The sequence below is a fragment of the Nothobranchius furzeri genome, chromosome 9, assembly GCF_043380555.1.
Source record: "Nothobranchius furzeri strain GRZ-AD chromosome 9, NfurGRZ-RIMD1, whole genome shotgun sequence".
NCBI lineage: Eukaryota > Metazoa > Chordata > Actinopteri > Cyprinodontiformes > Nothobranchiidae > Nothobranchius > Nothobranchius furzeri.
The window spans coordinates 58,133,780-58,160,823 of record NC_091749.1 but is presented as its reverse complement, the minus strand read 5'-3'; the positions used below and the strand labels follow the sequence as shown (position 1 = coordinate 58,160,823).

Here is a 27,044-nt window from a genome sequence, read left to right as displayed (position 1 = left end):
TATTAAACTTAAAAGTGACAGAGAATATTTAAAAAATAACAAGTGAAAAACTGTTTCTCAGTGAACTTGGACTCTGAATAAGCTTTTGAATTTGGCAAAATAGTTTTGCTGATGAAGAAACGGTCATCAACTTTTACACTAAAGGAAACTAGTTCACATGCATGTGAGAACAATACTATTGAGAAAATATCAAATTAGAAATGTTTTGTATTCACTTGAACAAAAGCCAACAGAATAAACATGTTACATTTAATCACTATTTCCAAATACAAGAATGATTTAAATGACAAAAAATGCAGGACAAATCCCACTTCACCACTATAATTAGAATAAAAACAACACTTATGTGCCTCAAGTTAAACAGAAAAGTAATTGTATAGTATTGTTCTGCAATGAGATATTTAGAGCTTTAACAACTTTTTAAGTTTTAACCCTCTGGAGGCAGGCGTTGCAAATTTGCAACAGTTAAAACCTACCTAGCTGGTTACTCCACATACGTATTTCATGAGCATTTTTTAACTCAGACGTACCCCTGAAGGACTTAGTTTATTTTGAGCCTGAGAGGGTTAACATAGTTCTTTGAAAAAGTGAAGGTCAGAAAGGATTTAGAACAGGCCAAGTCACTTTTGCTCATAGTTTCTGGCATGTAGCAACATCAGACCACCTATTTCTGAAGTGATCCTGAACCATCTCCAGGAATTAGTTTACACAAATTGCTTTCAACAAACACCCTCCTCTATCACAACTGAGCCACCTGTGAGAGCCAAAACCACAAAGCTGTGAACAAAACATGAATTATTTGTTCTCTTTATTGCCTATACAGCAGTCTGTAATAATAAAAATTGTTTAGTAGTGGTGACTATGAGGAAAAATGTTTACTTCTGTTGGTGTAACACATCATAAACCACTTTTAACTGTTGGAAGCAATGGACCCAAAAGATAAGATAAACAGGCAGAGGAATTTAAAATATTTTCGGAAGGTAGCACATAAGCAGGCCCTCTTACAAAGAAAAGAATGAGTGTGTACACACAAAACATATTACTTTTAACGAAGTCAAAAGTCCTCCTGTAGACTTATAAATCAGATAACAGAAACACACACACACAAACAAATAATGGTATTAATAACCTGGACATTTTGGTGCTGATGAGCTAATTCTGGAATGTCTGTCAGGTTCACCCCCCCCCCCCCCCCCCCCCCCCCCGCTGACGCAACAGGAAGTATTTTGCAACACCATACGCAAAAACACAACAACAATGTCATCACCAATCTGCTATGCTAGTCCAGATTTTTAAATGACATCAGAAATGATATGTTTTATATATATATATGGGCAAGACACTTAACCCACCAGGAGCTTGCCTGCTGGTGGTGTTCAGAGGGACCAGTGGTGCCTGTGTATGGCAGACTTGTCTCTGTCAGTGTGCCCCAGGGCAGCTGTGGCTACAATGTAGCTCATCGCCACCAGGGTGTGATTATGTGTTTGAATGGTAAATGGCCTGTATTTGATATAGCGCCTTCTAGAGTCCTGGAACCCCCCACAGCGCTTTACAACAAAATCAGTCATTCACCCCTTCACACACACATTCTCACCCTGGTGGGGATGAGCTACGATGTAGCCACAGCTGCTCTGCACTGACAGAGGCGAGGTTGCCAAGCACTTGAGCCACCCGTCCGTCCGTCCGACCACCACCAGCAGGCACGGGGCGTTAAGTGTCTTGCCCAAGGTCACAATGACAGCAACAGCATCTCACCCTCCGCGGGTTGTCTCATCGTTCCAAGCTTGGGTCCTCTACCAAAGGCCTGTGAGCTTGAGGGTTCTGCACAGAATCTTAGCTGTTCCTACAACTGCACTTTTCTGGAATAAAATGTTTGATGCTTTTCCTGGGATCTGCTTTAGCCACTCCCCCAGTTTGGGGCTTACTGCCCTGAAGACCACGGGCACCACCAATGTCTTCTCTCCAGGCTTTCTCCCGTTCTTCTTTGAGGCCCTGGTACTTCTGTAGTTTCTCGTGTTCCTTTTACCTGATGTTGCATCACTTGGTATTGCCACATCAACCACAACTGATGTCCTCTGTTGTTTGTCCACCACCACAATATCCGGTTGGTTCGCCATCACCATATATTGTCAGTCTGGATCAGGAAGTCCCACAGGAGCTTGGTTCTTCTGTTCTCAACCACTTTTGGGGGTGTTACCAACTTTGACCTTGGGACTTCCAGTCCATACTCTGCACAGATGTTTCCATGCACTATGCCAGCCACTTGGTTGTGGCGTTCCATGTAAGTTTTCCCTGCCAGCATCTGACACCCTGCAGTTATGTGGTGGATTGTCTCAGGGGCCTCTTTGCATAGCCTACACCTTGGGACTGGTCTGGTGTGGTAAATGTTTATGTTTATGTTTACGTATTTAGCAGACACTTTTGTCCAAAGCGACTTACAAGTGATAATCGGCATGTTGCCCTTGAGGCTAACAACAACAATAACAACAACTTGACATCAATCATGGAGAGGAGGGAACAAAGGAGTGGACAGTGGGGGGGGGGGGGGGGGACGGGTGCAGGGAAGGTGCTAGTTAAGAAGATGCTATTTGAAGAGCAGGGTTTTCAGGAGTTTCTTGAAAATTGAAAAGGAAGCCGCTGTTCTGGTAGTGGTTGGAAGGTCATTCCACATTTGTGGAACGATGCATGAGAAGAGTCTGGATTGTCCTGAGTGTGGTGTAGGCACTGCTAGACGACGATCCTGTGATGACCGGAGCGGCCAGGCCGAGACGTAAGCCTTAGCAAGAGGATTCAGGTAGATGGGAGCCATACCATCTCAGACTTTGTATGCTAGTGTTAGCAATTTGAATTTGATGCGTGCTACTAGTGGTAGCCAGTGGAGCTCAATGAACAGAGGGGTGACGTGTGCTCTTTTTGGCTGATTGAAGACCACACGCGCCGCTGCGTTCTGGACCAGTTGAAGAGGTCTGACAGTACAGGCTGGAAGACCAGTTAGAAGAGCATTGCTGTAATCGAGGCGGGAGATGACAGTAGATTGCAACAGGAGCTGGGTGGCATGTTGTGTTAGGTATGGTCTGATCTTTCGTATGTTATACAGTGCAAAGCGGCATGAACGAGCAACAGAGGCAACATGATCTTTAAAGGTCAGGTGTTCATCAATCACAACACCCAGATTTCGAACTGTCTTTGAAGGAGCCAGAGATAGGAAGTCATTTTGGATTGAGATATTGTGCTGTATGGATGGTTTTGCTAAATCTTGGCCTCTGTTGCTCTGGTGTTCAGAGCCTGTTCATGTGCAGCTTTGATGACTGCCTCTGTCCTGTCCTTCAGATCAGCTCTCTCTAGACATTAGTATGGTTTCTTGATATCCACCACTTCAATTATCTCAGTGGTCCATCCCATGAAGGGTATTTTATATTATATCATATTAATATATATATCATATTAATATATATATTTTATTAATATACACACACGGATGGATGGATGGATGGATGGATGGATGGATGGATGGATGGATGGATAGATGGATAGATGGATAGATGGATAGATAGATAGATAGATAGATAGATAGATAGATAGATAGATAGATAGATACAGATTAGGGTTGTCACGGTAACCGGTATAGCGGTAAAACCCGGTAAAAAAGTTGACAATAAAAATAACCGTCCAGTTTTTAAAAAACTAAATTATCTAGGTGGGTTTACCGTGGCCGCGGTTTAGGCACGGTGACCCTTACCAGCCACCGTCGCTTCTGCTGAAGTTCCCGCACACACGCACTTTTTAGTGCAACCAAAACTTTGAAGCCGAAATAATGGCTGAAGGAGGAGACGGCAGCGCCCAGGACATCCATCAGCCCTCAAAGAAGACTAAATCGAAAGTATGGGCATATTTTGGATTTCTGAAAAATGCTGAGGGACAGTTAATAGAAGACGGCTATCCCGTTTGCAGAACGTGTAGGAAAAAAGTGTCTGCAAAAGGCAGCAACACTTCGAATCTAATGGCACATCTGAGTGACCATCACCCACGTCTCTACAGCCAGTGCAAGGTAAGTTAACATTAGCATTTTAGCTTAAATTCATGACGTGAGGACTTTTGGTTGAGGGAGAATGCAACGAGTCACTATATACTGCAGCCGCAGCGCCCTCTGCCAGCATTTAAACCGTGTCACGGACACCCTGTTGCTGGATGAAGCATCTTATTTGTTGATGATGAAGAGAAATACACAATTAGTGCCTTGTCATTGATTTGTTCACTTATTCAATGCCATTTATACTTGAACGTTTGGATTTGATTACACAGTGTAGTAGTTATTTTAGTAATTTGTTTAAAGTGGCTATTTATTTTTAATACATATTTTTTTAAGGTTGACTTGTACAGTGCTCAAGTCAAGTGTGGACTGGAGTTTTAGATTTTCATTTTGATAATGAAGAAAACAAGTATATGAGAAAACAAGTGGTGTTTCTTTGATTTGTTTACATATTGTTTATGTTTTGAATGTTTGGATTTGTATAATTTAAACCTGCACTGACTACTGTAACATGTTCCAGAAAAATAAGCTATTTGTTCCTTTACTTGTGAAAAGTTGCACTTTTGCAAAGGCTTTGTGTTATTTTAGGTTTAATAAACACTGTTAAACCTTTTCAAAACTATTTCAGTTTGTGTAGAACAGGACTATCAATGCTTTCTGAACATATGCAGCACCGTTTAAAAAATACCGCGATAATACCGAAAACCGTGATAATTTTGGTCACAATAACCGTGAGGTTAAATTTTCATACCGTGACAACCCTAATACAGATATAGATAAATAAACATAAATATATATCTATATATTTCAATTAAATTAAATTCTTTATTCAGGACAATGCACATTAATAAACAATCAAATACATTGTATTGATCGGAAATGGGCCAGATTATAGCATAGCTGCTAATTTGCATCTGTAGTCCGTCAACAAGATAACTAAGTAAAACAAGTAACACTATACAATTTAAAAACAGTCAGATATAAACATTCTATTAAAATAGGCAAACAAACAAGAAGAATAACTAAAGATACAAACATGTCTGGGAACCTTTAAGATGTAGTTTGAGGTGCTTTTTAAAGGTGCTATAAGTGGGAAACTCTGATATTCGCTGGGATGTTGTTCCAAAATTGACTCCCTCTAACGGACAGTACCATTTGTCCGAACGTCGTTTTCCTGTAGGGGATCTGAAGGTCTCCTCTAGTGGAGGCTCTAGTACCATAGCCTTTGTCTGGTCTTAAATTTATGTATGCGGAAAGTGGAGGTGGAGCTAGTCCATTAAGTGCTCTGTAGATTAAACAACAATTTTTGAACTTAATTAAAATTTTCATGTTGTACTTTGCCAGAATATTACAATGGTGATATGACAAAGGGTTTTGATCCAAGATTTTTATAGACTTTTTGAATAATAATTCTATTGGTTTTAAAAGAGTGTCCCCAGTGAATGACCAGGTTGTGATGCAGTAGTCTATATGAGAGAAAATCATGGAGTGCAAAAACATTGTAGCTGAAATTGTAGTCATTGAAGATCTAATTTGTTTAAAGTTATTTATATTGAATTTAATTGTGTTCACTATATGTTTAATATGTTTTTTAAAGGATAGTGTTGGATCCAGGGTGATTCCAAGGTACTTGAACTCTTGCACCAGGTCCTGCTCTACCTCACCCATGAACACGTTGGCAGACGCTTTTATCCAAAGCGACTTACAATTTATAACCTATAGGGCATGTTGTAATATGTGGGGGAAACCGGAGTACCCGGAGGAAACCCACGCATGCATAGGGAGAACACGCAACTCCACGCAGAAAGGCCGCAGCAGAGTTTGAGGAGCAACCTGGCGCCGCTTAATGGACCGAAACATAATGTCCCACAGATGTTCTGTTGGGTTTAAGTCAGGGGATCGTGAAGGCCATTCAGTTGTTTCAATTCCTTCATCCTCCAGGTGCTGCCTGCATACTCTTGCCACATGAGGCCGGGCATTGTCGTGCATTATGAGAAAACCAGGACCTACTGCATCAGCATAGGGTCTGACAAAGGGTTCAAGGATTTCATCTTGATACCTTATGGCAGTCAGAGCACCATTTCCTAGGCAGTAGAGGTCTGTGCGTCCCTCCGTGGATATGCCTCCCCAGACCATCACTAACCCACCACCAAACCTGTCATGTTGAACGACGCTGCAGGCAGCATAATGTTCTCCTTGTCTTCTCCAGACTCTTTCACATCTATCACAGGTGCTCAGGGTGAACCTGCTCTCGTCTGTAAAAAGTACAGGGCGCCAGTGGCAGACTTGCCAATTCTGGTGTTCTTGAGCAAATGCCAGTCAAGCTCTACGGTGCTGGGCAGTGAGCACAGGGCCCACTACAGGACATCGGGCCCTCAGGCCATCTTCATGAAGTCTGTTCCTGATTGTTTGGGTAGAGGCATTCACACCAGTGGCCCTCTGGAGGTCATTCTGTAGGGCACAAGCAGTGCTCTGCCTGTTCCGCCTTGCACAAAGGAGCAGGTATCGGTCCTGCTGATGGGTTGTGGACCTTCTATGGCCCTGACCAGCTCTCCGAGAATAACTGCCAGTCTCCTGAAATCTCCTCCATGTTCTGGAGATTGTGCTGGGAGACACATTAAACCTTCTTGCTGCAGCACGTGTGGATGTGACATCCTGGAGAAGTTGGACAACCTGTGCAACTTCCGTAGGGTTAAGCAATCACCTCATACTGCCAGTAGAGAGCCAAAACTAGCACGAGTGGAAAACCAGCCGAAAAAGATCAGAGGGAGAAACTTGAAATTGCCTCTACATGTTAAACCAGTCCTGTTTTAAGGGTTTTTAATTGTTGCCACTTTAGTGCACCTGTTGTTAAGTCCATGAACACCAGTACAGCTGAAAGTGATTAACAATGCTCTCAACTGCTTAGTCAACCAGGAAATTATCAGACAGGTTTAATTGATTTCATGCCAGGCCTAATAAAAAAGTGTTCCTTTAATTCTTGTGAGCAGTATATATATATATATATATATATATATATATATATACATACATACATACATACACAGATGCCATATATACACACACACATTTGTATTTCACACAAACATTACTGACTGCTACAAGTTATGAATAATAATAATTGTTCTTTGGGAACATGTTCACTTTCAGTTGGAAAATTAATAAAGGTTTATAATGTACAGTAAATACGAGACCACACCCAAAATGAAGAAACATTATGTACACCGCTGGAGGTAGTAAAACCAACAATCCAAATCAACACCCATTGGCTTAACTAATTTTCATGTTACAACTTGTTTTTTTTTTTTAACTCTGTACTCAAGTGTAAAAGAGCCAGTTTGATAAGATTAGCTTAGTATTCCTGTCAACAAGAGGATTAATAAAAAATAATAAATTTTCCCAGTTGGATCTGTATCTGTTTAAACATTAATCACTGGCACTTAAAATGTGACGTTTAAACCCACTGATGTGAAATAATAAACACTGATTATCTTCTTATGGTGCCATATTTCACTGGGGAATCTTGAATACTGAAGTGTGTTACTTTGACAAGTTTCATCCATCAAAACCCTTCTGCTGAACAAGTGCAATGACCTCCACCAGAAGGGTAAAGTGTGACACTTAGATGCAGAAACTACATACAAATTGACCTAGTTGAAGGAGTTGAAAACAATCCCCAGAATCTTTAATGGATAGACTAGATCATCTGCTGAGACCTCAAGTGCCAGCAGGACTCCCCTGCAGTTCCTGTGTTCATACGTTAATAGGTCTGCGCTGTTTAAGAAGCATGAGAAGAACCTAAACAACACACGCCAGGTGGTAAACACTCACGGAGCAGCTGACTGAGATTAAACTCTCAGACTTTCACCAACTTCCCATGATTGAGGGCTACTGTAAATGATGCAGAGTCTAATTACATTCTGAATATTCATGAGGAGAAAATATGCTGTTGTGTTTTAACACAACTTTAGAACTTGATTTCTAAAGGAAGCTGTTGGCTCTGCTGACAAAGAGAGGGAATAAAATTAATTTTAAAAAATGGCGTTGAATCGCTGTTTACCACTCACTGGGAAGTTATGTTTTGAGTTCCGAGACATAAAAAAATTCACAATAGGACAGTTCAAGATAACCTAACACCAAATTTTTGTAAATCTAGAAGTTATTACAAAAAAATCACAGCTTCAAATAAAAACAGCCTGTAGGTCTAGTGGACCCTAACCCATCAAACTTTATCCCAACTGCACCGACTTTTTGTTCATCATTTATATTATTAAGCTATTTGTGACTATATGCTGTTGCATTGGATAGAGCCCACGCCTGACGTTTAGAACGTCTGATTAGTTAGGCAAAATTCCCAAAAGTCTGTGCACAGATCAGCTAATCAAACAAATAAAAACCAAAGAACAATCACAAAACAACACAGTATAACCGAAGGCTGTTAAAAACGAGAAATTTGAGGGTGACCTCAATTTATACATATATTTAGGAGAAATTCAAGTATTGTGACACAGTTGTGTCATCTGTGAGACAAACACAGAGAAAATAGGTTAAGATATTGCAGGCTCACTGATTAACTCCTGCCGCAACACGCTAAAACGTGATTCAGGTGAATATAAACATTAGGTAGTAAAGTCAGGCAGAGGCATTACCAGAAAAATCTGTAGTGTCATGCTATTGCTCAACATTCAGTAGGCTGGGACTTGCTGAGATGGTGAGACTCTGATGTCATCACTCTTGCTGATTAAGTCTTTTGACTCATCTGAAAAAAAAAATTAAAAACTTCCCACTTGGCCAACTGAACAAGAAGGAGTGGTTACAAAAGAAGAAGAAAAAGCAACCACGAGGCAAGAACTCTGATACTAGCAAAGATAAATGACTGGTCTATTTTCTTTAGACTTTATCTAACTTTAACTTACCAATGCTTTAGCTGAGTGAGGGGGCTGAGAGAAAATGTGACCTTGGGTTTTAATTTAAACAAAAACAAAAATAAAAGGAAAAACAAGGATATCAAAAAAGTATTTACCTTTTGAAGCAATTAAGCCCGCCTCATGACAGTTGTTGATTGATTTAAATATAAATACATGAATCATAAGAAGACAACCAATAAACATTACTAAAGGTTCAAGGCAAGGACATCAGTCAGTTAATCTGAGAAATGTCCATCTCAGTGTAAAGGCTAAGTTCTCAAGCTTACTTGCAATTTTTCACAGCTGTACAAAACTAGGAAAACTTGTCATTGCAACATTATTACTGCAGTGATGATTTTTACTGTGACAAGCCCACAATTTAGAGAGTAACGCGTGGGTCATGCTTCTGCGTCAGCTCCACAAGAGACAGACACACAGGGATTGACAAAAGCGTTTTGCTCTCATACTTCCCTGTTTGCTAAAGGGGTGTGAAGCAATTCCCTGCCAGGACAACAGAGGGCGTAGTGTAGGTAACAGTACAGTGACGTTACTACTTCCTTGGAAATTACTTCCGCGGTCTGAAAAATGGCAAGCAGCACGAGAAAGAGAAGTTTGATCGAGTTGGAACTGTGTGATCTAGATGAAGAAATGCTTATCTTGCTGAAATACCAGCGAGAGCATAAAAGGAGACAGCAGCGTTGGTGGGATGTCTGTCCGCTAAACAGGTCTTTGATCGGAAGTGATGTCAGGTTTCTGGACCGACCAATCACAAGCATCATTCTCCGTCTCATTCAACGGATGTTAAGAAAAGTGGGCTCGACTCTGTACATACTTGCGTGCCTGCTGGGGGGCCTACACAAGGAGGGATAATGGCGTTGCATGTCTCCGCACTGATGCAGATGCAGAAGCATGACTCAGGCGTTAAGGAGTCATCGGACACACTGACAGTCATTGCATTTACATGTGCATCTAAGTCGATCTAGGTCGATCTACAGTAGTAAACTGGGAGCCTTTATTCTAGTTTGCATGTATGTTAGAAAGCTTAACTCTCAAAAAAAGTTTGTTTCACTCCAGTACAGTAGGTGGCGACATGTGCCCTTTTGTTTCAACACACTTCCGGTTAGCTTATAGCAACATGGAAGCAAACAAATGCTGGTGGGAATGATGCACAGCTTATGTGGTACATATTGTACTGTTTGATAGTGTTACACGCGTTACTTTGTGGTGATGCCATTATCAGAAAACCGCTTCTGCTATCTCGTCACTTCCAAAAGTTACAGCTGTCAGCCAGACTGAGACATTTACATTCAGATGCAGTCGGTTTGCTATCGCATTATCTGGGTGCTTCAGTACGCTTAGAACCAGTTCCCCTTCAGCAAGAGTAACGCATTTACATGCATTAAAAAAACAGCAACAATTTAGGGCAATAGTTCAGTTTTCTGATGCGCATGTAAACACACTAACTCACACACATGCACAAGCAGTTCATTTAGTGGAAGTCTGCAATATCGAAAAATGTTTTGATTTAATTTACTAATTTGACACAAACATAGCATTAATTTGCAATTCAATTTTATTGATGAAAATTATTTTGTATAGGAGTGCTGTTTTTGGTCCTTATTTTGAGTTCTGTTGGACTTGATCAGATGGTATCTTTACACTGATGGAGTTAACCGATTTCAAACAATGACAGGATACTGAGTAAATCAGATGGACTAACGTGCAGTTTAGTCCAGCCTTATCTGTTAACCAAGGAAACTACAGACGACTCAGAAAAAAAGACATGAAAACAAAAGACAATGAGCCATCAGAGCTGTTAAATGGGATGATGGAATTTATGCCAAAAAGTAGTGATGCACCGATATGAAATTTTTGGGCCGATATCAATATTGAACTGTTATGGCCGATAACAGATATTTGCTGATACCGATATACTGACATTAATGCTTCTAAAATCAGCAGATTTTGTATAGAATATAAATGATTAAAGCTGAATTTATGTTATGTTTACGCTTCTGAGATGATTACAATCACTTTCACATGACTAAACAAATACACATCACCCCCCTCGTCCTCTGAAACAAGCAAAAAAAAATGGAGACAAGATGAAAAAAAAGTCATTTGTTAATATCGGCCCGGTTTTATTTATCGGACCGATACCGATATGTTAAAAAATGACTAACATCGGCCGATACTGATATTGATACCGATATTTTGTCCATCCCTACCAAAAAGTGTTCAAAATTTCTGAAGGTTTTGAAATACTCTTTTGTAGGGCTGGACAATATGACTAAATGTCATATTGCAAACTCCAGACACATATGCTGCAACAGGCATTTACCCGTGGCACACCATATATCCACAGTTCCTGCAGATGGAAGGAGATCACCACTGTAGTTCCCAAGCACATGTGCAAAGGTAAGGTTCCAATCTACACTGTCGAGAAACGTGGGCATTGTGAGTTGGTTATAACACTCAATCCAAGATGCGAACAGTGAATTCAGTTGAGATAAACAATACTACATCATTATGTACAGTACAGGCCAAAAGTTTGGAAACACTTTCTCATTCAATGTGTTTTTATATAGGGAGCCAATGTAAATTCCCTTTCCGGTCAGCTCATGGGTCCCCGGAAGACTGAAAAAATGAATGCAAGTCAATGGGGCTAAAAGTACAGTGCCCATCTGGTGACATTGAGGAAAAATATTAACTCGCGGCCTCCAGATACTTAACGCTTTCTCACAAGTTATTAATGCATGGCCACAAGTTATAAATGCGCGAGGGGTGTGTTCCAGAGGTCGGCTTTCCTGAAAGGATCTCCTCTTAAAAGCCCCAAAATCATTCACTTTTAGCTAATATTTGGTTTTATCATATGATCACTGATTTTTATTTTAAAGAACAATAACCAGTTGTTTTATTTAATTAATTATTATGTTCAAGTTAGATCTGGAAAAGATAGTGATCCCTCCCAGCACACCATGAGACTATTGGTACAGCACTTGATTCAGTGGTTGAATCACCTGCAGCAGCTCAGGCTAGCAGAAGACAGTTAATCACCTGCTGATTGAAATCAGGTGTGTTGGAGGAGGCTGGGTTAAAACTAAAATGTGATTTAGTGTTTTTTTGGAGTTTGGTTATTCCCCTCTGGAGTTCCCCAGAGAGTGAGACACTGCGTTAACTTCACTGAACTGACAGCAGACTGGACCCACTGGTAAGCTGAGCAAGGTGAGAGAGCCCCATGTGTATAGCAGCTGTGATGGAGTGCGAGTGCAAGCAGGACACGTACTGGTCAGGGACACCGCTGGCACAGACCCACTGTCAAGCACACGGTCCCTGGACACGGAGTCCCCGTGAAGCCTCTCTTTTTCTCTGCGTGAAACAGAAGTGCAGTAGCTGTCGGGAGATGGACAGACAGACCGCAGATGAGAATGATGTTCATAAAAGGAAAAGTGTTGGTAGAACTCGGTATGTTCCATTCTTAATAAACACAATGTAAGATCCATCCTTAAACAAAACTCTTTAACTTGTTTCAGTCTATCAGTTCAGTGAAAACAGGCTGAACACAGAAGACGGGCAGGGAGTGGTGTCAAGCTGGACACATTAGGTGAAGGAAACAGGAAACTGTGCTGGCAAACATACTTCCGGTACTTTCTCAATAACAAATAATACACGTTTTTTTATATGGGGAAAAACTTTTTTCTTTCAAATCGATCCCCGCACAGTTCCTCCGTATTAAGATGGGAGAGATCGCTGTCTTTTCCAGATCTAACGCAAAGGTTGGGTTATTTCCTTGGGTTATTTCCCTCTGGAGTTCCCCAGAGTTAATAATGGCCACGAGTTAATAAAGCATTCCCACGCATTAATAACCCATGGGAATGCGTTAAGTAACTCGTGGCCACGAGTTAATTTTTTTCCTTAATGTAACTAGACGGGCACCGTATAAAAGAGCTATTTTCTAATCCGCTTTGCCATAGACCCTGGATCGCACATATTTTGTACTGCAATTTAAATGAAAACTAATGATTTCGACCATGCTCGTCATGTACTTTGAGATTTATCAGCTTGTAAAAGTTCGTAATTACCATGACTACAAATTAGACATCAGCATGTTGCATATATGACGTCACCACAGAATCTCTTCTTCTTGAGCGTAGCTGCTACTTACCAAATGGCAAAATTTATGGTGTATTTTTCCTCCTGAAGGAAGTATTTTAAATTTGCTAAACTTACAGCCATTTTCCCTCTGTTTTTCTCCGTGTCTGATTCGATGATGCGTATTTGTAGTCCTGGACTTATTTTCACACAAAACCTAAAATAACGTTTACCCCCGTTCAAAAATAAGCACATTCTTGGTATCAAACTGCGTATTTACAATTCACGGACATCATATGTGAAATCCATGGCACATAACAAGCGGAATTAGAAAATAGCGTTTTTTGCCCGATTGACTTGCATTCATTTTTTCTTTCTTCCAATGACCCATGGTCTGGAAGTAGATGGGCGTGCCTTAAGCCTGAGTCATGCTTCTGCGTCTGCGTCAGTGCGGAAACACGCAACACCATTATCCGTCCTTGCGGGCCTGCTGGAGAGCCCCCGCAAGGACGGACATAGTCGAGACGGAGAACCCAAGCTTGTGAATGGTCAGGGCACCGCTGTCGTCTACACCACCGTCATTGCGCCCTCAAAAACATAAAGAGAGCCGAGGATAACTAGCGGCAGACATGGAGAAGCTCGAAGAATACCTCGCGAAAAAACTCTAAAAATATGAGTGTTTAATTCCCCCATGACTGGAGGAGTGAAAAGAAGCGCAGCAAGCGTTTTATTTGTGGACGGAAATGACAGGAAATGTGGGTTTAGAGGTGGCGAGCGCATGAAGAGGTGGAGGAGAATGAGAGACAAATTTGTCTGTGTCAAAAAGTCACTTATATACAAAAAACAATATAAACACCATCTTGGACCGGATACATGACAGGATACCACAGAACAGCGCTATGCCCTCTGTTGTCCTGGCGGGGAATTGCTTTGCAACACTCCCCAGGAGACGGAGAAGTATGAGGGCAAAATGTCTCCATCCGTGCGTGCGTGTCTCTCCCTTTTGGAGCTTACGGAGAAGCATGACTCAGGCTTTAGGCTCCCTATTTTCATGACCATGGCCATTTACAAAGAGGCCCACAATAGAGCCCTGCACTGAAGCCCTAGGCCCTCGGGTCGGCCCGGCCCTCGGACCGTCGGGCCGGGCTTCGGGCCAACGACTGTGTAATTACCTCGGACACAGGCCGGGCGCCTTTATTTTTAATCGAAATCATTAAAAAAAATTAAAACACAAACGCAGCAGTAGAGACCTGCGCGGGACTGTTTTCTTCATCCCGCTCAGCCTGCAACCGCAACGTGTGTGTTACACTCCTTCGCCCGCACCTGCAGCGTACATGTCTACTCCCGCCCGCAACCGCAAAACTCGGAGAAATTATTACCTCACAATAAAAGAGATGTATTGAGTTTGTGTCCTCAACATGTCATTTTATAGGTTATCCGCTTTCACCGCAGCGCTGCGCTCCGTTTCAATCAGGCTGTACAGCAGGATTTCCCCTCGTAGCGATATTTTCTCTAACTCTGATTGCTTCATGCTATAGATCGTTGGAAAGCTGCTTTTATGTACTTTTAGGAACCATTGGAATTATCTGAATCTGATCAGCCATTCAAAAGTTATAAAACGGAGCATTTTGGATGACAAACTCAGCACGTCTCTGAATCTGTGTTGTGATTCGTTGCGCTCAAGACAGGGAATCCCGGTGGATACCGTAATGTATTGTATGTGCACGGAAAGCCCCAGTTTAATCTTTTCAGCACTTTTGGAATTTTAATGATATCTTGAACTAGAGCAGGGATTGGCATCCAGCGGCTCTTCCATCCATCTGATGCGGCTCTCTGTGCTTGTAAAATAGTGAATGGATATTTAAATAAAATGCTTTATATTTTACTGCATTAATTTTATATCTGTAAGTCAATTCTATGTGAAGATTGTCTGCGTAAACCTGAACAGTTCCAACCCGGTCTTACTGTGAGACCGGGTTGGGTCACGCTTGTGTGTAATCATATGCGCTCATGAGCTGAAGAGGATGTGAGATTCTGGGCTTCTCCTCAGACGGCTCCTGGATGTGTCGCACATTGGAGACAGGAACAAGCGCTATTCAGCCAAAGTTTCCTAATCAGGGAACATTTTCTAAGTGACAAGTCTCTCTGAGCGACAGGGTTTGGAAAACACTCGCTTCAGTGGGAGGAAGCTTCTCGCATGCGCTTCTGCGACACTCGGATCCTGCACGTCTTTTAACACATTGGTCCGGATTGACGCACTTTGTTTTCATTTAGTTGGTTAAAAAAAAAGTCGGGCTTGGGCTCGGGCCGGGCCAGAGAATCCTGAAAACCTTTTCGGGCCGGGTCGGGCTGGGGCTCCACCCCCTCGGGCCGGGCCGGACACGGGCTCAGATTTTAGGCCCGTGCAGGGCTCTAGCCCACAAGTGCTAAACACCTCTGGGAACTCCTTCAAGACTGTTGAAAACTATTTCAGGTGACTACCTCTTGAAGCTCTTCAAGAGAATGCCAAGTGTGTGCAAAGCCGTAATCAGCGCAAAGGGTGGCTATTTTGAAGAAAATAGAATATAAAACATGTTTTCAGTTTTTCACCATTTTAGGCTAAATACATAACTCCACATGTGTTCATTCATAGTTGTGATGCCTTCAGTGAGAATCTACCAATGTAAATGGTCATGAAAATAAAGAAAACACATTGAATGACACAGGTGTCTCCACAAACTTTTGGACTGTACTGTATATCATTTTCAGGATATAAAATGAGCTATATCGGGATATGAAATATTTGCCATATCACCCAGCACTACTCGTTTATAAAAGAAAAAAAGACAAATGGATGGAACCAATGTCATAAGACAAGGTCTTGAAAAGCACAATTTACAGCTTAATAGATCCTTTCCTGTAAACAAATCACCAAACTGGATCACAATTAAATGTTTAATAACTGAAACACCATATTGTTATGACTTTCATTTCTTACATACATTCCTCTGTATATTCTAAATAATAAATTAGACATGCAGATTTTTTTCTGCAAATTAGTGCAAAGAATCCTGAACTGGTGCAAAGACATGACCAGATAGAAAACAAACCACAGGTCTTAGCCTAAACAAATATTGCAATGTTTCTGGCTGGCCACCTGACGGCGACAGCTAAATCACTCTAAGGGTTCGTTCCAGCTAAGTAGTCAACATAGCCACAGATGAACTAATCACTAGTAGTTGTTCATTAAAAACATAATTCGCATTAACAATAATCAGATGACTGGAGGCAGGACAATGCCACGAGAAGAGAATAGCTAGAATAAGACAAACGAGAATTGAGTGCAACAGGTCAAAAGAGTTTGTCTTATAAAAGACCAAAGTACGTCATGGGGTTTGTTGAAACCCATTTGAATTTAGACCTCTCTGGAACAGTCTCAACAAAAACTGAATATAATGAGCCTTCCAATGGGGAGTTTATTGTTAGACTGACATATTGGATTACACAGAGTAGGTGTTCCAGTTTCTAGTGTTTCAGGGTAAAACAAACATCTGCTTTACTCCTACAGGTTTTCTTTGTATTTTTGGTGTTAAACCATATGAACCCTTGTGAACACAGACCGATCGTCCATGCACATGTATGTTTTATAGAGAACTTTAAAGCTAACTGAATAATTCAAGGTCAAATAGATCAATGCTGAGGAACTGCCTTCTCATTCTGAGCCAGAAAGTCTTGGCGATGGGTTAAACAGTCTGTACAGCCAACTTATGAGCTTCTGACACCTTAACTGCGGCATCTCGTCGACCAGTGGAAAAACCGCAGCTAGCCAAGATTAGCCACACTTAATATTTAATGTCTCACTTCAGAGTTATCTTGCCGTGTAGAAAAGCACAAGGGTTGTTACATCTCACAGGTGCCTTGGGCTTTTCACAAAAGAGTGTTAGAAGTCCTCCTCATGAGTGCAAGCAAAAAAAAGCTAGCCCAACTGATCACTGTTGCTCTCTCTTCTACACACACTGTGTGTGATTTGTAATTTTTTGCATGCAGCTATTCTAGTTTGTGAATATCATACTCCACAAGGAAAATTATTTATAGGCAACAGATGAAAAATCTGCTACCACATATACATAAACACAACAAACCTGCTCATCTAAAACAAGCCGCAGAGACTAATATCCTTTATTCTCACAAAAAGATCCGGACTGAGTGGGAAAGCTACAACACCAACATACTTTTAATACTTCAGAGGCCACCGGAGTGTAACAACTTCATTGCATGTCATAAAATCAATAAAAGAAAACTGTGGTACGCACACAAAACTGTCAGGCTACAGATTCATCTACAACTTTGTCTTTTCTGGCAACATGCCTGCCGTGCACCAATGTTGATACAAAATGTACCAACATTACCAACGACAGTTTTAATTTTGTTTAACTTGTGTTTTCATTAATATTTTGACTTTTGTAATGCAAATGCTAAAATATGCACTTTGTACAGAGCTATTTAGTGTCACTTAATAAGACTAAAGTAAATTTTGAGGATTTCTACAAGTCTTCAACCCCGATTTCACACTGAAAGCATCAGCAGCGTGGAACGGCAGCGGAACATCACTGCTTCAAATATAATCCATTAAAGTCCATAGACTAGGCACGTCCCAGAAGCGGCACACCGCCCCGCAAAAGATTGGATATGCCCCGGGTTCTTTTTTTTTTCTACAAGCCGCTTCTGAGACACATTAATTTGCGCAGTTAACATTGGGCTAGACAGGAAATCACATACCGTTTCAGTGTAAAATCCCCAGTAATTTTTAAAATGAAAGTACTGCAACAATGCTATTTCATATATATGAAGCTTACATGTAACCCAACGGTTTATTTACTCACAACATCGTTCCGGAAGTGCAGCTGTGTTTTTTCATGGCTTTAATCCTGGCAATGGAGCAGAACAACTTCATGTATGACATCAAACAATGATATCAAACGTGATTTCCTTCTTTTGGGTTTAATGGCGGATTGTTCCTTGTCAGGTGACTTATCGGGTGCTGTAGCGCGTTGCATGATGGGAAAGCTAGGTGTATAAATAAAGAAAGTGATGGTCACTTTGTGTGTTGTGAGCTTATAAACCTGCATAAAATGGTACCCTCCTGTTGTGTGAAAGGCTGCCGTGCTACCTTCACAAGAAGGCAAAAAAGTTAAATGTAGGGAGGGACCGAGTTAACCGGATATTTTCTGTTTATGACCGTTTATTTTGACAGAGAAATCTCAAGGCTGTTGATTCTGACAGACTGGAATAACCCCAACGCATTCATACTCACAGAGAACATAAGAGGTAACAAAAAGATTCCCATCAGAACATCTGAGCATGTTCTCAGACTAGGGCTGTGCAATAAATCGAAAATGTCGTTATCGAAATTTCTGACTCTTATTGAGAATTATTCCCATGTCAATAAATTTGATAATAAAAAAAATGAAAAGAAATGTGTAGGTTGGCAACGTTAATGTCCCTTCAAGAAACTGTACCACCTTGAGTCACATAAAAATATGACTCAACGTAATACATGTGGCAGCCCCATCTAGTGGGACAACATTTGTGTCTGCGCATACCAGTAGTTATCATCCATTTATCGTTATCGAGGTGAAATCTTCAATATATCGTGATATTGATTATAGGTCGTATCGCCCAGCCCTGTCTCAGACCTGGACACCATGATCAGTGCAGCTAGCTATCAGCGTGCTGAGGAGCTGTGAGAGCAGCTCGAAGCGCGTCTGTGTGAGTCACAGGCCAGCAGCAGAACCACAACTAGAAAGCAGCAGGTAAAAAGTTCCTATTCTATAGTTTAATTGTAACATTAATAAGTTGCTGGACATTCTGGTCACCTTGTTTAGACTAAGTATTAATGAAAAATAAATGAAAATTAAATTGTGAATTCTTATTTATTATTATTTGAGAAATGAAATTGGTGGGAGGAAACGATTGTGACCATTATTTTAATTCTGTCGGTCAAAATGAAGAAAAATACATGTCTAGCGTGACCTCTGCATGTAGATATTGTTTCTGTACCTTACAACTTATATTGATATTAACTTGTTTAATTAACACCCATCCAGAAACAATACCTGGTGCGGTGTTAGTGAAGTAATGTTTTTGTACGGCTACTTTTTACTTTTACTTGATTAGAAACATGTTGAAGTAGTGCTATGTTTATTCAAGTGATAGATTTTCAGCAGTAATAAAACGTCTGAGCTCTGTTTCATTTGCGGTCGTAGGGATCTATGTTATCGATTGTAGACGATTTCTGAAAATACTGATCCCTGTCCTCCTTCAGAAGTTTATTCCTGTAAGGGATGCGTTCGTCCTCGTTCTTTTTTATCCATCCTTTTGACGCTTCTTCTACTTCAACTTCAGCTGCAGCTTCCCTTAGCATCGCGAGTCATACACCTAAAATGGCGATAAGGGGGTGTGGTTGACATGCAGGTCAAGTGTCTGACAAGGACCGATTGCATAAACAAACCGTGACCTGAAATCTCAAGGGATCGGGGGATCTCGCGAGTCCAGCGAAAAGCACAGCGAGGAAGCCGTGCCACTGCCAAGACTCTCCCGGTGTGAAAAGGACCGCTTTGAAGTTCGCGAGTAAAACCGTTTCGCTGCCATTTTGCGCCGCTGATGCTTCCAGCATGAAACCGGGGTAATATAAGAAACCAGAGTTGATATGTTAGAGCCCTCCAAATGTACATTTAAAAAAAAAACATAAGAAATCTACTTTGGATGCTTTCACCAGCTTAACCACTTATTGATTTGTGCAGCCAAAACAAAGTCACAAGTGTGCAGTAAATACCAAAGGAGGTGATATTTTGACCTGACCCTGATTAGAATCCTTACTGAAGTTTGGTTAGAGTTAATGATTACTCTCAAAGAGACTCAACTGAGGATAAAAGAGCAAACACACACCAATTTAAGAGGTGTGAATAATTAGCATTACCATTCAGTTAGCTTTTTTCAATAAAAAACTGAATGATCTCATCAGATTTAGCAATGACATAAAAATTCATACTAACCATTTGTGCATCATAATAAAATAAAAAACATGCTTAACTTTATAATGTGGATTTTTAACCTCCTAAGACACTGTCCACTTATGTAGACACTGACTTCTTGCACTATAATTTTATTCTCTTCAACTTAGACCTTTATTGTTATTATTTAGAGACACTTGATATTTACTTTGAGCTTACATTTTTTCTTTTTTTCAAAGAAGTTTGTCAAAAATGTTATGCTTTTAGTACTTTATTATTATTATTATTATTATTTGTTCACGTTTATGAGCCGACTAATAAGTAATGACTAGGTATGTTTTTTTCTTTAAATCACACCAAATACAAAAACAGAGTCTCAGGAGGTTAAAAATAAATCAGGCCTGAAAGTATTGCTTAACACTGCCAGAAACTATTTTAAGTCATTCAAAAATAGAATCGTGCATTACTCTGCAATATTTAAAAATAGATACTGAGGTAAGGGAGGACTAAACGTGCTATGACTTTACTTCCCTATCAAGCCACATTCTATATCTTTTTACGCTGCTCCATAGTATTGTTCATAGATCATCCTCAGATTTGCCAGGATGTAACATTTCACACAAAATCATCACTGTAGAGGAATTACCATATGGGCCCAAACATTATAGTTTAAAAGTTAAGAGAAAGTTTGAATGCCCTACTCTGGGCTGATATGCACTCAAGATAGCAATGTCCAACAAAAACTGAGTAAAAACAAATTGACTGAAGAAGATGAAAGCCAAGAACTCTACAAAAAGTATTATGCCTTCACGAAGAACCAGCTTACGTATTGTTGGCAAACCAAGTTTCAGTCATCTAATAACAAGAAAAACTTTGTTGGGGAACAGGCAGATCAGAATGGAGGATGTTTGAAACCTTACAAAATAACAATCTACCCGAGTGGAGTTTAAATGTGCTTTGTGTTCGAGTGTGGCTCGCAAACAAAACAAGGAAACATAAAAGCAAATCAAAAAATACTTCTGCCCCAACACAAAGGTGGTGGTGAATTATCTAAAAATAATTTCCTAAGTGTTCATTAGCCAAACAGCAACCTTTGTTAAACCATGTTTAAGAAAGGACTTTAGAAGAGGAAATATATGTTATACTCCAATAAATAGTGAAGCAAATATATGAAGCTGCATAAGGGAAGCAAATGTGACAGTCAAAAGCAAGTAAAACTGGTTTGGATTGAATTGATGAAGATACAACAAAGAAAGTTCCGAACAACAACAAAAAGCATTGCGCCTGCCTATAATGTTTATAAGGACTAAAGGTTATCAGGATCATTGAGTCATGAGGTACTTGTGTGAAAAATCAAAACAAAACTGTTTTGTTCCAAACGGGTCTGATGGATGAGAGCAGATCAATAAGATGTGCCCGTAACCAAAATATAACAGGATTCATGATGCCATTAAATATTAATTACTTAAAGACAGATTTTTTTGTTCATTTTCTTTCCATCTGAGAGGCTTTTCCGTTCATCAACAGATGCCGCTACACACGCTGCTACGCTGGCTTGACACAGCAGAGTCAATATTAATAGAGTGCTATTTAAACCCAGGTTTATACACAGAGGAGCCTGAGAGTTAATTATTGACCCGGCTTTTGTGGGTGTCAATAAAAAATAAAAAAAGAACTATGTCAAGATCTAAGGGCTGACAATTGCTAAACAGGCTTACTGGTACATCTATCCAAGCAATAACATTCTTCATCTGTGCTCTGAAACTGCTGGGAGGGCATTTTATTACATCCATTATCCTGGAGTCCCTCATGGACCACAAAAGGTAGCCTGAAATGCTTTCCTGTCCTGACTCATATTGTCACAGTGTTGTTTTTCCTTGGTATTCCGTTGACAATTCTTGTGCTGAAACATGTTCTCAATTTAGCTGCCAAAAGTAAGAAAAATTTGCTAAACAGAACAGTAAGTTAAAATGATCTTTTATTTAAAAAAAAGAAGCTCAAATCTAGTTGAATTTATGAAATCACTAGGGGACAGATTTAGGACACAAGCCGTCCATGTTATATTAATTAATTAGTTTTCCTCGTAAACAAAATAGTAAATCTACAAACATCTAGAGAATGTGCCTTTACCAGCAGGATGCAAAACTAATGTCTTACACACGACACCTTACACACGCTTAAAGCGCTTATTTCTGAACTGCAGCAAACATTATTTAAAGTTTTACATGAAAAGACATACAGAACTACAAATGTGTCTCACCATACTGATGCCATCAAACCAAACACAGAGAAGAAATGTCTGCGCGTTTAGCAAGCTTAAAATTTTTCTTCCAAGACGAAAGAGGGTGCATTAAATGTGGGAAAAACTAAAGCAAACAATCTGGTCATGTGGTAAGTAAGTGAGATTCTGCAGTGAAATAAATCACACATTTGTAGTCATTTTATTTACAAATTTTTACAAGCAAACAAATCTTAAACTACGTGACAGACATTGTTGCAACTTATGTACTTAATTTTCATTTTAATTGAAGTACAACGTTTCTGCGATTCAGGGCATTCCTATTACTACAAATGAGACGTCGGCACACCGCAAATATGACATCACCACAGAATCTCCTCTGCCCTAGCATAGCTGCTACTTACCACATGGTGAGATTTATGGTGAGTTTTTTGCCTCCTGGACAAAGGACTCGAAGTTCGCTAAACTTACAGCCATTTTTCCCCCTTGCTTTTCTTTGTTTTTGGCTCAATTATCTCAATTTGGTGTTGTGCATTTTATCCCTGGATACATTTTCACACAAAACCTAAAATAACTTTTGCCCCTGTTTGAAAATAAGCACTTTCTTTGCATCAGGATGTGCCTTTTAAATTTATGGTCATCATATTGGGACAGGAGTAGGTCAGGAGGTAGAGCGGGTTGTCCAGTAACCGGAAGGTTGCAGGTTCGATCCCGACTCCAACCAGAGAATGCTGCTGTTGTGTCCATGGGCAACCCGCCTTGCCTGCTGGTGGTGGTCAGAGGGACCAGTAGTATTCGGCAGGCCTCACCTCTGTCAGTGCACCCCAGGGCAGCTGTGGTTACATCGTACATAGTCCGGAAGTAGATGGGCATGATTCACCTTCCTTATAGCTAATAAAATCATATATAAAACTTTTTTTTTTTTCACAAAAACGGACATATGGTATGGCATGATAATTAAAATGTAAATATAATAAAATGATAAGTAAAAAAAAATTTAAATATAAAATCCCACCAGGTAGGCCAGAAAAGTCAACAGTAATCTCACGTGATCTGTTTTCAATAGTGTGCCATTTTTGCAACCACAGGCTGCACAAAAAACAAGGCACTCTGCATTGGTTCAAGTTGGATTTGGAGAGTGAAGAACCCACCCAATATGGCGGCGACTTGGTTATGCACTCTAGCACCCAATGACTCATCTAACTATTCATGTCTGAGTGAAATGACAAAACATGTCAGAAATGTTGCTTTGCGTAACAGTTTGAAGGGCTTATTCAACACCAAAGCACTGCTGTGTTTCAGGGCATTTTCAAACTATTTCAACAGTTTAGTGCTTCCTTTTGCACTCAAACTGCACACATGCATGCATTTTTGTTTTCTTGTAGTTCTGAGAAAAATCAACCCATAAATTAAAAATATGCTAAGAAAAATGTGGTAGGCACTTTTTAAGACCACAGGAAGGAAAGATGGTGGCTGTGAAGGGTGAAGGTACTCAGATAACCTAGAAAAATTGTTTAAAAGAAGCACAGATTCAAAGTCGATTGTACATTGAGATGGAGGAATTTTTTTCCTTCCTCAAACTCCTCAAGCAGACAGTTATTTGGTGTAGAGTCTTTCATCTTATCTACAACAGAAATGCTGGTCTCTGAGTGGCAACAATTAGCAGTGAAAAAATTAGCTCTTGCTGTCCTACAATCATTGAACTACATTTAATAAACTCTGGATGGAACTCTGTCTTTTTGAATCAAAAGATTTTTCTCAACTGAAAAAATAAAATAACATTAAAAATCTTGAATTTACATTCCCAGAAACCATCTAACAGCTAAGAACTAACCAATTATCCAGATACACTGCAATACCTCCACCCTACCTTCTGGCATTTGGCAAATTAGGCCTGCAATCATAGTGATTCAATGTTCTGCAATCTGCTTTTTATTTTATTTCTGAATGGCAGGTGAGCGAACGGTTGAAGCTCCCAACCTTAGCTAAAGTATGAAGTTATGTCATTACCACCATAGTCTCTCAGGAGAATTATGCACAACAAAACTAGGTTGCAGAGCAGATCACTTTCTTTGATTTAATTACTGAACACAGAATTGTCATTAAAACAGGAGCGAGCTAACCAATGGATTTGTCAAATCCTCTACTTAATTTGTGAGTGAGTTGGGCAGTTGATTTTAAAAAGTATTACTTTAATGTAACTGTATAAAAAAACTTTTGTAGTTGGCCAGGATGACTCTCAATCAACAAAAACAACAAATGTGTTTAGTTATGAATATCCAAATGTGGTGGTGACTTGCACTACTGACAAGCTGATTCAGTCCAACTTCAAGCTTTTTTACATTTAACAAAAGCTGTTTAACGAAAACTTCTGTGCCTTTTAAAGTGATCATGCTAACTAACAAGTAGAATAAAGGAGGAATGGAAAAGGGCGATTTTCTTCTTAAACCTTGCACCTTTGAGTTCAACAGAGTTCGTTCTCTTGTGTCTGCAGGTTGCCCGGAGCTCCACTCGCTTATGATTACACAGTTTATGTTAATGGCCCCAACAGCGCCACTTTAGGCGCAGTGCAGCGCAAACATTGGTGCATGTGCAGCGCCTCGAGGGGGCGTAGGCCAACGGCCTATTGAGACAAACAATTAAGAGTAAATAGATAGGACCGTTTTAAAGCTGGTAAGGTGATACTAAACTGGTCTGACTGGTGTGCAACCAGCAGCTTGGGGCTTTAGTCTGATGAAAAGACAACGACTGAAGAAACCCACAAAGAATCCATGAAGGCAAGAGACCCAAACTTCAAATTACTGTCAGCAGGCATGTGACTGAAGCTACCAGATGAATGACGCCACCTCTGTTCACACGCAGGTAAGTGCTTAAGTTGCACGTTTAATCAATGAATAATAATAAAAAGCAAAAGTAAGGCAGAGTCTAGTGTAATAATAACGGTTTTTACCTTTAGACAAGCTTCTCCGAGAATATAGGTCGAGGTCCCCGTTGAAAAGGGAGATAAAGTCGGAGGGCATCGCAATCCCTCAGATTTAGGAAACCGGACACCTTCAGTCACTCTCGCGGCGTCACGTAGCTGAAAAAACGTTCTCTCTGACAACTTGAAAATATAAAACTTTGGTTCAGGAAAGAACTGAGCTACTGCCCCGAGTTTGTCGTTAATACTGCTGGCTGGCTGCCCCTGTGACCACTAGGCTGGTGAGTCGCCCCTCGGTCCGCCTTCAACTCATGTTTGTTGTCAACGGCCGACCAGAGCTCACGCGGAGAGTTACGCCCACGCGATGACGCATCACGCACAAATCACTTTTACTGAACAATTTTAATTTTCTGTTGTTTTTAAGTACAAAATGTTATCATAAATGAAAGTTATTTTATTTGCTGTTTCATCTCAATAAAAACGCAATACTGTCTTAGTTTGATAATTTAACTCTAAAAATAGTACTTCAGTTAACAAAAAAATGTAAATAATTTTATAATGAAAACATGAGTTCTTGTGATTGTCATTTTTCTAATGCTTTGTTTGTTTGTTGAAAATAATAAACAAATAACACATTCACAATAAAATAAATCTAAAAGAAACTTATTGAATGTTGGTATTCTTTATATTTCATGTGTATTTATGAGTAATATAAACACTTCCCAAAACTGTCAAGTTAGCCTGGCTATTGTTTTTTTTTTATAAATAATATGGTGTGTTGTTTTAAACTACCATTATTTTGTTTTTAGATTTTTCAACTAATCAGCATTGTAGACGTTAGAGTACTAAGAGAAACTTAACCCTCTGGAGGCAGGCGTTGCAGGTTTGCAAGAGTTAAAACCTGCCTACCTGGTTACTCCACATACGTATTTCATGAGCATTTTTTAACTCAGAAGTACCCCTGAAGGACTTAGTTGTTTGTCCTTTTATCAAAACTTATTTTCAGCCTGAGGGTTAAAACCCCCTCTCTGAAAAATGTTGCTTTTTCACTTTTGACGAAGATAGGTTTTTAGTTATTTCTCACTGTCTTCTTTGTCAAAAAAAATAATGTTTTTGAACTACCCCTAGAAGTAATTGGACTGCTTCATTGGTCTACAGCCACTTTACACTCTAAATTTATGTCTTGACTGTTAATATCCATAGGTTGCTGCAACCAGGGCTGCTGAAAAAGGGGGACAAGCAGGTCTGTTGTCCCAAGCCCAGGGTAGGAAGGGGGCCCAGAAGAGCAAAGGAAAATGAGCAATCCTTTATTTCATCCTGGGCCCAGGCAAGGTGTTCTTTCCAATCATCATACAATGTCAAGCCCTTTTTATAAGACACACCATGCCTGAAAATCAGCGTAATAATGCTGCAACGGTGTGTCTTTTAAATGTGCCATGCCAGCATGGTGATGCACGAATTTTGCAGCATTCGTTCTGCCTCGCTTGGTAGTAATAATGCCATAATTGTGTGACTCATAAACGGCGATTGCACCTTGGTACAACAGAGGGAGGTGTCGTGATCACATGGGGAGTTACCGAGCTCCGGCCTGCAACTATATTGAATATGAAAGTAAACATGGGCTGTAAGTTTTGCTTTTTGAACAAAATCAACTGAGATGACAAACTGGAGCAATGCAGCACTCCTGGAGCTTCTTTCTGTTAGAACTGGAGCTCAGATCACCAGAGAGGGATGCACCGATACCATTTTATTCCAAACTGATACAATACTGTTACTTAGATCTGAGTACATGCCGATACCGATTACCAATACCGATACTTCTACCACACAAAAAAATGCTATGGGACACCTTTAGGAGCAGCTT

At 40.2% G+C, this 27,044-nt stretch overlaps 1 protein-coding gene across 2 annotated transcripts in view; it reads right to left on the bottom strand.

Moving 5' to 3' along the window:
- The window catches only part of nfat5b (nuclear factor of activated T cells 5b), a 56,702-nt gene extending 31,188 nt beyond the window's left edge, over nt 1–25,514 (bottom strand). Inside the window, exons 1-2 of one of the 2 annotated variants that reach the window (XM_054732130.2) lie at nt 25,211–25,514; nt 12,224–12,330 (exon numbers count right to left, since the gene is read on the bottom strand). Coding sequence is in view for 1 of the 2 variants with exons in the window: in XM_015952960.3 (XP_015808446.3) it covers nt 25,211–25,280 (70 nt within the window). In the remaining variant the exon portion in view is untranslated. The remainder of the gene's footprint in view (nt 1–12,223; nt 12,331–25,210) is intronic. The other variant, XM_015952960.3, reaches the window with a different exon arrangement.
- Between the last annotated feature and the right edge of the window lie 1,530 nt (nt 25,515–27,044).